Genomic DNA, 13,895 nt, shown 5'->3' with positions numbered 1-13,895 from the left:
GTCATGGCTACGGCTGACACGTCATGGCTACGGCTGACACGTCATGGCTACGGCTCTCATGTCGTGGCTACGGCTGACACGTCATGGCTACGGCTGACATGTCGTGGCTACGGCTGCACGTCATGGCTACGGCTGAGGAAAAAACTTTTTCAATTGAAATATTTCGTAATTAAAAATAAACAGAAAATTAATAATGATTAATTTTCCAATATTATTATTATAATATTAGAAATTAATATTATAATGTCTTCTAATATTAATTAATAATTAATTAATTTGAAGTCCGTATTAATTAATAATTACGGACATCAAAGGTACCCACCATTGGCTAGCCCGATACAGAAAAACATTTGTGCAAAAACAACCAAATTCAGACATCAGAGATACTAACCATAGGCAAGCCTGTGGTAGTCTGTATGCGCTGCAGCCGCGTCGCAGAAGTCTGCAGTGCAGAGTCGCACGCTTATTCTGTAGTGATAGTCTGCTAGCAGACCTGAGACCTCAACCTCTGAGTCTGTAGTCAGTCTGGACCAGCGGGCGACAGGGGCGGCCGCCTGTAAGGCGCACAGAATACACTCAAACGAATGAATGGGTCGTATTGTCCCAATAGTGACGCACTTTCATAATCACAGCACGAGCACTGAGAGAGGACGTAGCACTGATACGCCTTTCCTGCAACAAACTGTGTCAGGATGACCCACACAAAAGCAATAAGTGCATAGTTATTTGGACAAGGTCTTATTCAATTACCGGAGAGTAGTTTTAGCCTAAGTGTCTCATGGGATAGATTATCAGAAGCCTATTTATGCAACAATAAATTGTCCTTGACAAATCGCGTATCCAGGATACTTATCGTGTCGGGATATTGTATATAGGGGCTGTTGGGGCGCGTATCCAGGATACTTATCGTGTCAGGATATTGCCTTATCCTTAAAATTTATTCTTAGAGGCACAATAGCGAGGCATTGTGGAACTGGGAGAGAGGAGGTGAGCAAAAATTCAAATTTGGTTAATTAATTGGTATTTATGAATATATTTTGAAAGGGGGCAAATGTAATTGATTCTTATTCAAAATATTTTCATATTTTGTAACGAGAGTCAAATGGGAAAAATTGAAGTTCTATGTCCCAAGGGAAATGTGAGTTTAAGGGGTCTCTTTTAATTAGTTTTCATCATATCAACTTTTAGTTACGGGGTTCGGGATAGCGGGATTCAAAATTTGCAGGAATTATCGATCGTTGTCAACGCTGGGCCAACCTACAGCCCAGGACGCGTGTTCACATTAAATTTAATGACACCAACATTAATTCGTGAATGGATCATTGATAATTGATTTAAACAGAATAACCAGTTGGGCCGGATACCTGTCGTCTGTAGCGCTCTCAAGATTTTTAGTAAGGATGTATCTAATAGGTTAAATTATTATGCTATTATATCATTATCTAAAACTAATACCTTAGGGTAAATGTAGTAGTGTAAATTTTTGAGCTACAATATTATTGTGAATAAATTAACACACTTCATAGTTCATAGTAAATTGCATGGTGACCGATAAAATGAACAAAAGTCTAAATGGTTAGAACTAACTCTAGGGTTGGAACTAATTCTAGGGTTGGAACTAACTCTAGGGTTGGAACTAACTCTAGGGTTGGAACTAACCCTCGCCACGCGTGAGGGTTCCAGGGGTTGGACGAAGACGGCAAAGAATTGGTTGGGGTCAAGGGCGACCCTAACCCTCCAGGTGACATTGACCTTTGACCCGCCCTTCCACTCGCCCTGTTAACAAGGCAGAAAATATTGTTAGCGTACATGAACGTTTCTAACGCACATGAACGCTTCAAACGCACATGAACGCTTCTAACGCAGATGAACGCTTTTAACGCAGATGAACGTTTCTAACGCACATGAACGCTTCTAAAGCACATGAACGTTTCTAACGCACTTGAACGCTTCAACGCACATGAACGCTTCTAACGCAGATGAACGCTTTTAACGCAGATGAACGTTTCTAACGCACATGAACGCTTCTAAAGCACATGAACGCTTCGAACGCACTTGAACGCTTCAAACGCACATGAACGCTTCTAACGCAGATGAACGCTTTTAACACACATGAACGTTTCTAACGCACATGAACGCTTCTAACGCACACGAACGTTTCTAACGCGCATGAACGTTTCTAACGCACATGAACGTTTCTAAAGCACATGAACGCGTCTAACGCGCATGAACGTTTCTAAAGCACATGAACGCTTCTAACGCAAATGAACGCTTCTAACGCACATGAACGTTCCTAACGCACATTAACGTGTGAACGTTGAAAGTCATTCACTGTTAACCGAGTTCATCCTGAATAATTTCATGTTCATTTATTTTCTTAAATCTCTGAGGTGTTTGCACTGCCACGTCTATAGTAATCATCTTAGTAACATTTGAGCCCGACCTTACCGCAGTGGTTGTGACGTCGTGAAGGGTAAGGTCCGAGGTTTTTTAACCGGTTTTGCTATTTTAAACATGTTGCTTTTAAAATTTTCTTTACTGAAATAAAAATAAGTTTTATCCGCATGAACAGAAGTTTTAATAAAGAACCAAGTGCAGTGTAATACCAGCGATTGAAATTTTATCCAAGTCAGTGTAATTATACAAGATAGTTGCCGACGTTTGATCGTAAAACTCGAGACATTCTGACAAGATTAAAGGTTGCCGGCGAACGTCCGGTGACAAACATTGCTAACGCACATGAACGTCTCTAACGCACATGAACGTTGTCGACGGTGGTGAAGTTGAGGTGGCGGCTGGCGTTAGGCAGGCGGTGGCACAACGTCTTAACGTCCCTGAAGTTCTCGGAGTTGAAGCCTAACACCGTCACCGCGGTGACGGTACAGCACGAGCCTGGCCCTGGGGGCGTTAGAATGGCCGTTGGAATGAGTGGTGCGGTGGATGAAGTGACATTAGTTACTGATATTCAACAAAACTAGTTAGCTCTTCTGATCGACAGTCACTGAAAGAAGTCCCACTATTTACCACTAGTCACCAGAAGTCACAACTAAACTCTAGTTACCATTGGTCGCCAGAAGTCACAACTAACCTCTAGCTACCACTGGTCTAGTTACCACTAGCCACTAATAACCACTAGTTACCGAGGCGGTAGATAGTGAGGCGCAGAGAAGCAGGCGGCAGGCGGTCACTCGAGTCCGTACGCCTGCCTGCGGCGTCGACACATTGCCTGTCAAGCAAGTACTCCTCCAGGGCACGTGGGTCGCGCACGTAAGCCTGCCGTGCACGCGCAATAGTAAAGAAATATAAGTACTCACTGCAGTGAGTGACAGAGAGCGCATTTTCTCGTCGCGAAAACGTGAAGTCACGGACGGACGGACAGACGGACAGGCATTCGGACAGACGGACGGACAGACGGACATGGCAAGCACAATAGTGCATTTTTTCATAAACGAGAAAATGCGCTAAAAACATTCATTCGTTTATTGTGCTTACATTCAGAGCTCATGAATATTCAGAAGTTTTTCAGAAGATAAAGCAATATTCAGAAGAAGTCTTTATCTGCATTCAGACATTAGTTTTAACGAAACCTAAAAACTTAAAAGCAAATAAAACTCCACAAAAATTCATAGTATCTTTAAAGAAAACGTTTTTAGTGAATTTGCGATTCAAGCAAACGAGTGATATTATTACTAAACGAAACCTCAATAGGGCCAAAAAAGTCAAAGGCACCTGCTGAGTCGGGCTCTTAAGCTTGCTGAGTCGGGCTCTTAAGCTCGCTGAGTCAGGTTCTTAAGCTCGCAGAGTCGGGCTCTTAAGCTCGCAGAGTCGGGCTCTTGAACCCAACTCAAAATTCATTTTTTTTAATCTTCAACACCGGCAAAAGTAAAGCATTTCGCTTAAAAGCCTCACCTAAAACTGTAAAACATTTATCCCATTTAGATGCTCATTGGCATAGCGAGACTAATTTCATATACGTTGACGACTTTCAGTGTGTATAGATTCACGTGTGTCTATTGTACTGTGTGTATACAGACAGTACAGTATGCATTCAGTACACAGCGCAGTATACACAGTACACAAAATTTATATACTCTTACGTACAGCATACGGTAATCTATATACGGTTTCACAGTCTAGCACTTCAGCAACAGTCGATACAATTTGCATGAGGTGAACTCATAAGGGAGGGTGAACCCTTTACGTGCATATGATCCCATACGGTGAAGGGGATAATGAAATTCCGCTCACATTACGCCTCTATTAAAAAAAAGACCTTGACGCTTTCGATCCAAAATCATATCGACCTATCGCCAACATGCCGATTTTGTCGAAACTCATGGAACGTGATGTGGTGCGACAGCTGAACAATCATCTTCAACAGTCCGGTCTCATGCCTCGCCTCCAGTCTGCATACCGTCATCTCCACTCGACGTTAACCGCTGAGCTGAAGTGCTGTCAGACATTCTGCGAGCGAGTAGTAGACAGAGGCGATATTGTGGCACTAGCTTTACTCGATCTGCCACACGGTCGACCACGCCACTTCATTGCGTCGACTTGACGTATTATTCGGCCAGCGCGGCACACTGCTGCTGTGGTTTGAGTCCTATCTCAGCAAGAGATTCCAATGCGTTCGACGCGGGAACTCTTCATCTACGCCATCGTTGGTCACGTACGGCGTACCACGGGAATCAGTTCTCAGCCCGATCCTCATCCTGTTATATACTGTCGACGTATTGCAAATAATCGATTCACATAGTTTGAATCCGCATATGTTCGCCGACGACACCCAAATTTATGACTACGGTGCACCGGCTGACGCCACAGCGTTGCAGGATCGAATGTCTGCCTGCATGGACGCCGTCTCAGACTGGTTGCACTACACCCGGCTCCAGCTCAATGCATTAAAAACAAACTTTATTTGGTTTGCGACTGCTTGGCGCTAGCATCAGCTTCCGGCCAACCCTGTTCGCGTGGGAAACGTATCTATATACGGTTTCACAGTCTAGCACTTCAGCAACAGTCGATACAATTTGCATGAGGTGAACTCATAAGGGAGGGTGAACCCTTTACGTGCATGTGACCCCATACGGTGAAGGGGCTAATGAACTTCAGCTTCCATTACACCTCTATTAAAAAAACAGACCTTGAAGCTTTCGATCCAAAATCATTTCGACCTATCTTCAACCTGTCGATTTTGTCGAAACTCCTGAAACGCGTTGTTGCGCGCGACAGCTGAACAACCATCTTCAGCAGTCCGGTCTCATGCTTCACCTCCAGTCTGCCTACCGTCATCTCCACTCGACGTGAACCGCTGTGCTGAAGGTGCTTGGAAGAAATCGGAAACCTATTCTTTCAGACATTCTACGAGCGAAGAGGAGACCGTGGCGACATTGCGGCATTAGCTTTACTCGATCTGCCACTCGACCTGCCACACGGTCGACCACGCCGCTTTATTGCTTCAACTTAATTGACGTATAATTCGGCCATCGCGACGTGCTGCTGCGGTTTGAGTCCTATCTCAGCAATAGATTCCAATGCATTCGACGCGAGAACTCTTCGTCGACGTCATCGTTGGTCACTTGCGGCATACCACAGGGATCAGTTCTCAGCGCGATCCTCTTCCTGTAATATACTGTCGACGTATTGCACATTATTGATTTATAGTTTGAATCGTCATATGTTCGCCGGCGACACCCAAATTTACGACTACTGTGCACTGGCTGACGCCGCAGCGTTGCAGGATCGAATGTCTGTCTGTATGGACGCCGTTTCAGACTGGATGCGCTTCACCCGGCTCTAGCTCGATGCATTAAAAATAGACTTTATTTGGTTTGCGACTGCTCGGCGCCAGCATCAGCTTCCGGCCAACCCTGTTCGCGTGGGCAACGAGCTCGTAATGCCTGCGTCTTCGGTTCGCAACCTCGGCATTCTGCTGGACTCGAAACTTCAGCTTTCGTAACTTCAGCTTTTTTGTTGCCGGTGTTTCGTCGACGCCTAAAGACGGAACTATATCGTAGAGCCTATGAATCTAGTGCTTAGTCATTTTATTCGTTCCCATCTTTTCTTGTGTCCATTGATCTTTCGCTTGCTATTTATCTTGTGTGTGACGTGCCCTTCGTTTGAACCAGACGCCAGTTCGTTTGAACCAGACGCCACGATAATTGCTTCGTAAATAATAATAATAACCCAAGAGAACCTACCAACATGACTTGGGGGTCGTCGGCACTGACGGCGAGGTGTAGGGCGCGGGGCTCCTGCAGGGACATCTTGACGCGCGTCCAGTTCGGCTTGTGCTCAGGGTATCCTACGGTGCGGGCCTCTACCAGCACCTCGTAGACCTGCCCGGGGGTCAGGCCTGGGGGGAGGAGTGGGAGGGGAGAATGAAGGAGGCTAGCTATGGAGAATGGTGAGTAGTGATTGGGGAATGGTGATGCGGAACAGGAGGTAGTGATGAGGAAGGGCGGGATAGTGATGATCAATAGTGTGGACATGTTATGGTGGTGGAATGCTTACATCAAATTTACGAAGCAAAATCTTTATTATGAAAGTTATCGAATTGTGAACGTTTATGGATATCCACGGGATATTCCCTGACCAGAGATATTGTAGGAGTGAACATCGGGCTTCAATATCCGGCTGATGGTTGCCGCTGAATTGTTCAGTGGGCGCCACTGGATGCGCTGTTCCTTCACCTCCCCCGACGCCTCGGCCACTGTCAGCGGCGCCCAGTCCACCCGCAGCGCCCACAGGGAGAGCTTGTGCACGTACAGTCTGGGGACGTGCTTGGGGACTGGGGGGAGGAGAGGGAGGGTTAGGGGGAGTACAGTCTNCACTGTCTCTTATACACATCTAGATGTGTATAAGAGACAGCTTACTGCCTGACCCACTTACTCCCTGACCCACTTACTGCCTGACCCACTTACTGCCCTGACCCACTTACTGCCTGACCCACTTACTGCCTGACCCACTTACTGTATGATCCACTTACTGCCTGATCCACTTACTGCCTGACCCACGTACTGCCTCACCCACTTACTGCCTGACCCACTTACTGCCTGACCCACTTACTGCCTGAACCACTTACCGCCTGCCCCACTTCGTGCCTGACCCACTTACTGCCTGACCCACTTACTGCCCTGACCCACTCACTGCCTGACCCACTTACTGCCTGACCCACTTAACGCCTGACCCACTTACTGCCTGACCCACTTACTGCCCTGACCCACTTACTGCCTGACCCACTTAACGCCTGACCCACTTACTGCCTGACCCACTTACTGCCCTGACCCACTTACTGCCGGGCATGGTGCGCTGAGTCTGCACCGGTCCGGGCTCACTAGAAACCGCGTCCCCTTTGCACGGTCCCCTCCCGGACCGAATGGGGGCCACCCACCCCCCCACGGCGCTGGCCCGCACGAAGAACTCGTAGGACGTGTAGGGGACGAGGTTGTCGGCCACGGCGCTCGTCACGTTCGTCACGGTCGCCATCGTCTTCCATGACGACGCGGCGTCCTTGTGGACGACACATTCGTCGTCTGCCGTCCTCCTGACCTCCTCTGCGGGGGGGGAATGGGGGGATTAGTTGGTGGGGGCAGTTGGGGTCAGGTGATTGAGGGGAGTTGGGGAGTCAGGTGGTGGGGTGAGACAGGAGATGGGGATGAGAGAGGTGGTTGGGGTAGAGTGGGGGTTAGTCGGTCAGGAGGAACAGACGGGTTGGGTGATTGGGCGACTTAATGAGTCTTCAGAGTCTACTTTATTTAATTAAAAAGACCCAAAATAATTTTTCTATCTTCAAACGAAGTTCAATGAGAGTTCTATGTTCCCCGTAATATGTGGCTTTGAGCGCGTCTTTTTCAATTAGCGTATATTAGCTTTTTTGTTGGATACGGGATACGGGATCCTAAAATTATATGGAACATCGATCCCGAGTAAGGCCAGGCTAACCTGTTAGTTTATAANCTGTCTCTTATACACATCTAGATGTGTATAAGAGACAGGTGTTAGACGTGGTGAAGATAACCTGGTAGATCTCCTGTGTAGAAGGGGTGAAGGGTGTTAGACGTGGTGAAGATAACCTGGTAGATCTCCTGTGTAGAAGGGGTGAGTGGTGTTAGACGTGGTGAAGATAACCTGGTAGATCTCCTGTGTAGAAGGGGTGAGTGGTGTTAGACGTGGTAAAGATAACCCGGTAGATCTCCTGTGTAGAAGGGGTGAGGGGTGTTAGACGTGGTGAAGGTAACCCGGTAGATCTCCTGTGTAGAAGGGGTGAGTGGTGTTAGTCGTGGTGAAGATAACCTGGTAGATCTCCTGTGTAGAAGGGGTGAAGGGTGTTAGACGTGGTAACGAGGCACTGGTGCACCACGTCTTTAAAAAAAGTTTGTGGTTGTGAATCGTACATTCACCATTCACAACCGATGACGTCATCATTAACCTCTGCTTGGTAACAAACGCAACATTCAACAATAAGTACGATATTGATCATTAACTAAATCACTAACTATATATCATTATTTAGTTTATTTAAGGACACCAACTGAAGGCCATGCTGCAAGCATCGCCTCCGACGGCTGCCAAGTGCCGCTCACCAACGACACTGAGAAATGTACTGCGATTCCCGAGGCTCGGACCCACGACTTACTCCTCTCATCTCGGTGGCGCTACCACTGCGCTACAGTGGTAGTTGTATAGCAGCACCAATATAAAGCATAAACTAATATTGACCTCCGTGAACTTCGTCAGCCATGGTGATGTAGATGATCTTAATCTTGGAGATGACCACCATATTCTTCGGAAGGACCGCTAGTATTAACCATTAAATAATGGTTAATATTGGCGGTCCATTAAAAAGATAATGGTCCACTGTTGGTCCGTTATCTTTTTAAGACACCATTAACAAAATACCAATACCACCCATTATTTAAAAATGACCATTAAGTTAGTTAGTTAGTTAGTTTAGTGGCCAAATGTTTACTAGCGTTTCAGCTATTTAGCTATCTCGAACCGAAAGTCAAGATGAACATCACCAAAGAAGTGGAAAGTCTCAGTTATCGAAAGTTTCTTAAATCAAGAAATTATTCATCACCCACAAGGGGCGGAAGGTCTCAGTTGTCCAGCCCGCTGAAGCTGGATCGAAAGAAGCAGCGTTAGCATCTCAAAGAGACGAAGTGACAAGGAGGGACAGATGACAAGGAGGGACAGGTGATCCTATCTACATAATAACTTAACCCCACAACTGAGACCTGCAGTCAGACACTGCGAGCTCAGCGGTGGGGCGCTCAGGAACAATCCCTCTATATAGGAGCGCGAAATCCCATAGGACTTCTGACGAGCACAGACACACGTCAGAAGACCACCCTGAGAGGAAAATAACATTAAAGCAAGCATTAACCTCGTCGGCCATGGTGATGTACATGATCTTAAGCTCGGAGCTGACCACCCCGTTCTTGGGGATATCTGTGTCGATGAGGTAGTGGCCGTCATGGCAGATCCTCGCGCCGTTCTTGTACCACTGAACCTCGAGGTTGAGGACGGCCTTCCCCACGCACGTGAGGGTGTGGTATGACGCCCCATTGGGGAGTGACCACGACAAGGAACTTTGGTAGATCACGGGGGGCTCTTGCACCGCCAGCCAGTATTGCTGTAAAGGGGGACTTGCATTACCCTAAAAAGCTTGTGTAAGATGTAAATTTTCAACTATTATCTTGAAATTAATTAGACTCCCCTATTACCCTAAATAACCTGCTTAATATCATCTACAATTGAATTGCGCATCCCCGTAAAATAGGCTTGGAATTTTCCCGTCCCGCCCTTATATATTGGATTAGAACTGTCTTTAGTATTAACTAAAACATAGTCGGTATTTATCTAGAAGCCCTTATATTTCTTAAAAACCGGATCAAATATTACCCTAAAACAGGCTATTGTATTAGGTTGAAATTTCCCGTTACCCCTAAAACAAGCTTTGTATTACCATAAAACGGGCATGTATTATCCTATTAAATTATTATCATATTATTCTTGAAACGGGCATTGTACTGTTTTGATTTGCTTGACCATTATACGATCGTTTGTATTACTCAAAAATTATCATTTTAGTTTCATAAAACGGGCTTTTACATGGACGTGCGTTTTGAATGGCCCTTGGACGTGCCTTCTGTTACCCAAAACGAACGTTTTGAATAATAAGAAGTTCTGCTGTACTCTTAATTTTGTTCTTAAAAAGGACACCTGCAATGGAAATTCATATCAGGCAATTCAATAGCGCTCAGTGAGTGAGTGCAGGGCTTTGGCCCCTTCGGAAATTCGGCCTCAAGACATCCAAAGAACAAAATATCTAACAGATATAACTGTTCTATTTTTAATTCCAGACTGGCTTGCCATTGCCATTCAGGGAGTTAACTCGCATGTCTTTGCCATTCAGTGGTGGATTATCTCGCTTGCCACTGCCATTCAGTGCGTTATCTCGCATGCAACTGCCATACAGTTGGTTAACTCGCATGTCTCTATCATTCATAGAATTATCTCACTTGCCACTGCCATTCATAAGATTAACTCGCATTCCACTGCCATTGATTGTATCAACTGGCTTGCCACTGCCATTTAGTGGCAGGCGTCCGCCGCTGAGCAGCAAATAGAATTCTTGCTCAGCGTATCTTGGATACGTTGAGCGATGAGGGAGACGGCGCATCCATCACACGCTTGACGCGCGCGCTGCTGCTGGGGCGCTCAGTGAGTGTTCAGCTCATGTTCAGTGAGTGTTCAGCTGACGTTCAGTGAGCGTTCAGCTAACGTTCAGTGAGTGTTCAGTGCGTGTTTACTGAGTGTTTAGTGTGTTAATAGCATACTGAAATCAGCCGACCGCTGGCTATTAACCGGCTACCTGAAAATCGTTCCTTGCCTCATTAACAATATTCTTGAGGCATGGGGCGTGTCAGCCACGAAAATGTGATCGAAGTGATTATGGACCCAGGCATGTTTGATGCAAGGTAGAAGATCAGAATGAGCATGGGTCAACTTTGTATAAGTTCAACCACGGGACCGACCAATGTTTGGTGGTGGCCGAACTATAGCACGAGAGCTCAGATTGTACACCGATCTGCCGGTCTCTGGGATCTAAGAGTTCGCGTCTCTGTGACGCAGAGTCGTAAGAGGAGTTGTGAAGTCGATTCTTTCAAGGTCGTATGCTACAAGCTTGAGGCGGAATGTAGGTGTTGAAACTGTTGATGACATTCAATTCTACGTATAGTGACCTCCATGGTTATAGCTTGTTTTTAGATTGCGTTATGATCCGCGAGTGATGTGATCGTAAAAGAGAAGCTGTTGTGTACCAGAATAAATAGACCGGTGCCCACTGCCCAGTGCACAATTAAACGGGAAGACAATCCCTTGTACTTCCGATACTTGGATGTTGTAGAAAGATAGACGGTGTTCGAGTTCATCCCGTTTGTTCAGTATGTTGTTGCATTTCAGTTGTAGGATCATCAGAATTCTAGTGTGTGATATATCGCGAAGAATGTTGCCACTTGCTTGTGGTGTTGTTGGTTAGCCTGTGGATGTCTGAGAGGTGAGATATGCCTAGGTCGCTGGTCAGCAGATTGAGGAAGAACGCTTAAGGAGGTCTGGGCAGCCATTTTAGAGGAAGTGGTTGCTCTCTTGTGAGGGACAGTTGTCTACGTGGTACCACTTGTAGCATGTATGGCAGCGCTTTTTAATGGTCTTGTGGCAGACTAGGCCTATCGAGATCCCCGTTCTTGGGTTAGGATTCATTCCAGCCATTAGATGGAGGAGCCGAAGCAAGAAGACCGCGATGGACTGGTCCGGCGTCACAACAGAAGGATGACCCGCAACGATTTATCGAGGCGTCCAATCTGACGCTAAAATCGGCCCCACTACGAGGTGGCCGTTGCATCAAATCAAACTGTGCAAGTGAGTCACAGCATCTCAAGTGGGTCAGGCAGGTGGTCGACGGAGGAAGATGATTCATCACACTTCCAAATTCTTCCAAAGTTCAATTTTGGAAATTCCACAATTTCAAAAGTTCAACATATATCTTTTTCGTATCAACCGTATAATGGAACACACGAATAAGGTGGATTTAAATAAATATGATGAAACAAAAAAAATCGGACTCATCCTCATGAATATAATATAATATAATACAATACAATATAATCTATTCGAGGCTTATAATGTTAAATATGCTTTTAAAAATAAATTATATTATGTTTCAAGTTTATTAAGGCGCTCGCAATAACCAATATGGAGAACTCACGGAAGTTTCGTTGAGGTACGAACATTCGTAGGAGCCTGCGTCGTCTGGGGCCACACTGGGCCACACGAGGGACCCTTGGCCCCGCTTCACCACGCGGGTGCCCACAATTGGCTCCTTCTTGTCTACCAATTAAAATGAACATTAATTAGAGATTAATTAATGATGCAATTAAATGTATAGATTATTTAGTGTAGTTAATGGCGTAGGAGGTGTTATACAACATTTATCACCATAAATGATGTAATTAGAGGACTTAATTAGCTAAACTAAAGAAACTATTAAACGTAATAATAATTAGCAAGTTTTACGGAAGAATTAGACGCATGAATTAATTAGCGCGATTAACGGAATAATTACATGTATAAATTAAAGAATATCATTAATGAATATGTTATAAATTACAATTCACATATATCATGTGAATGCAAATATGGCTACAAATTTATCTTTAACGGACTTCACTTTAAAATATTTATATTGTTATGTACTGTAAAAAACTTCTTTACCTGTATAAAAACAAATAAGTTATGTTGGCATAAGTACAATTATTTGGTCTTAGTTAACCTAACTTGACGTAAGATTGGATTAACAGCAAGTGTAAAATGCATGTCCGTAATTGGTGTTATCCACAAATTAGTTCTTTAACTTTCTAGAAGCAGGTAAATTGCTTAGCATTATTCCTTTTAAATATTGCAAATAAGTCATTTTCTAATTTATTAATACATAAATTAATAATAATAGTGTCCGATTATTATCTCTGAATGAAGCGACTCCATCTGTCGCCCCGCTAATGAGCAGCACAACTTACTAATTAACAAATAATTAACTATCTAATTAAGCAACAATTATGATGCATCAAAGGTTGCTACTCATGACACACCTACGGCATGACACACCTACACCATGACACACTTAAGCCATGACCCACCCACGCCCTGACGCACTCACACTCAGAAATTCAATAGGTAATTTTGTCTCGATAGTGACACTTACTACACGTATTTTTTCACACATAATAAATTCATGTCCCGTAGCAAAGATACGCCCCTTTATCAAGTCATACTGGGTCAGGACGACTCACACAAAAGCAAGTAGCGTATGAATATTTGGACACAGTCTCGCTAAGTTCTCTGAGTGCACGTATATTTTCTTTGCATGTTTACCCACAGCGTCAACTTCGCCGCCGCTAGACATGTTCATTGCTTGTGATAATTATAGCATGTTTATTGCTGTGTTGATTATTCATGATTATTGCTTGTTAATTATTGCATGTTATACCCTTTAATATTATTGCATGTTGTCCCTTTAGCATGCAGCGGATGTACCTTTCGCAAGTAATAGAAAAGGACGATCGATCGCTCGTTCCCGAGGGGTCTAGATTGAAATTACCCTCAGTTATGGTGTAGAGTAGTAAATATGGTGATTATGAATTATTTTGTGTGTTTTTCAAATAATCTATTGTGATTAACGGATCCCACTCTTACCCTTAACGTGCCCCACTCTCACCATTAACGTGCCCCACTCTCACCCTTAACGTGCCCCACTCTCACCCTTAACGTGCCCCACTCTCACCATTAACGGGCCCCACTCTCACCATTAACGTGCCCCACTCTCACCATTAACG

At 44.9% G+C, this 13,895-nt stretch overlaps 2 protein-coding genes and 1 long non-coding RNA gene across 3 annotated transcripts in view; all 3 read right to left on the bottom strand.

Moving 5' to 3' along the window:
• Window positions 1–415: 415 nt before the first annotated feature.
• Window positions 416–3,207, bottom strand: LOC125177686. The gene is made up of 4 exons (XR_007156622.1): window positions 3,141–3,207; window positions 2,759–2,898; window positions 1,660–1,776; window positions 416–554 (listed from the first exon to the last, which is right to left on the bottom strand). It is a non-coding gene; the product is annotated as an uncharacterized LOC125177686 (long non-coding RNA).
• Window positions 3,208–4,914: 1,707 nt separating this feature from the next.
• On the bottom strand, window positions 4,915–8,782 carry LOC125177687 (tyrosine-protein phosphatase 4-like). The gene is made up of 5 exons (XM_047879903.1): window positions 8,722–8,782; window positions 7,296–7,556; window positions 6,596–6,790; window positions 6,201–6,355; window positions 4,915–4,962 (listed from the first exon to the last, which is right to left on the bottom strand). Exons 1-5 carry the CDS (start codon window positions 8,780–8,782, stop codon window positions 4,915–4,917), a joined length of 720 nt encoding a protein of 239 aa, XP_047735859.1.
• A 613-nt stretch (window positions 8,783–9,395) lies between these two features.
• The window catches only part of LOC108664643, a gene marked incomplete at its 3' end in the record, with an annotated part of 10,980 nt that continues 6,480 nt past the window's right edge, over window positions 9,396–13,895 (bottom strand). The window contains 2 exon segments of the mRNA XM_018151267.2: window positions 9,396–9,637; window positions 12,272–12,393. Of these exon segments, the coding sequence (XP_018006756.2) occupies window positions 9,396–9,637; window positions 12,272–12,393 (364 nt within the window).

The sequence above is a fragment of the Hyalella azteca genome, unplaced genomic scaffold, assembly GCF_000764305.2.
Source record: "Hyalella azteca isolate HAZT.00-mixed unplaced genomic scaffold, Hazt_2.0.2 contig4161, whole genome shotgun sequence".
Classification (NCBI taxonomy): Eukaryota; Metazoa; Arthropoda; class Malacostraca; order Amphipoda; family Hyalellidae; genus Hyalella; species Hyalella azteca.
This window is presented reverse-complemented; position numbering and strand designations above follow the sequence as displayed.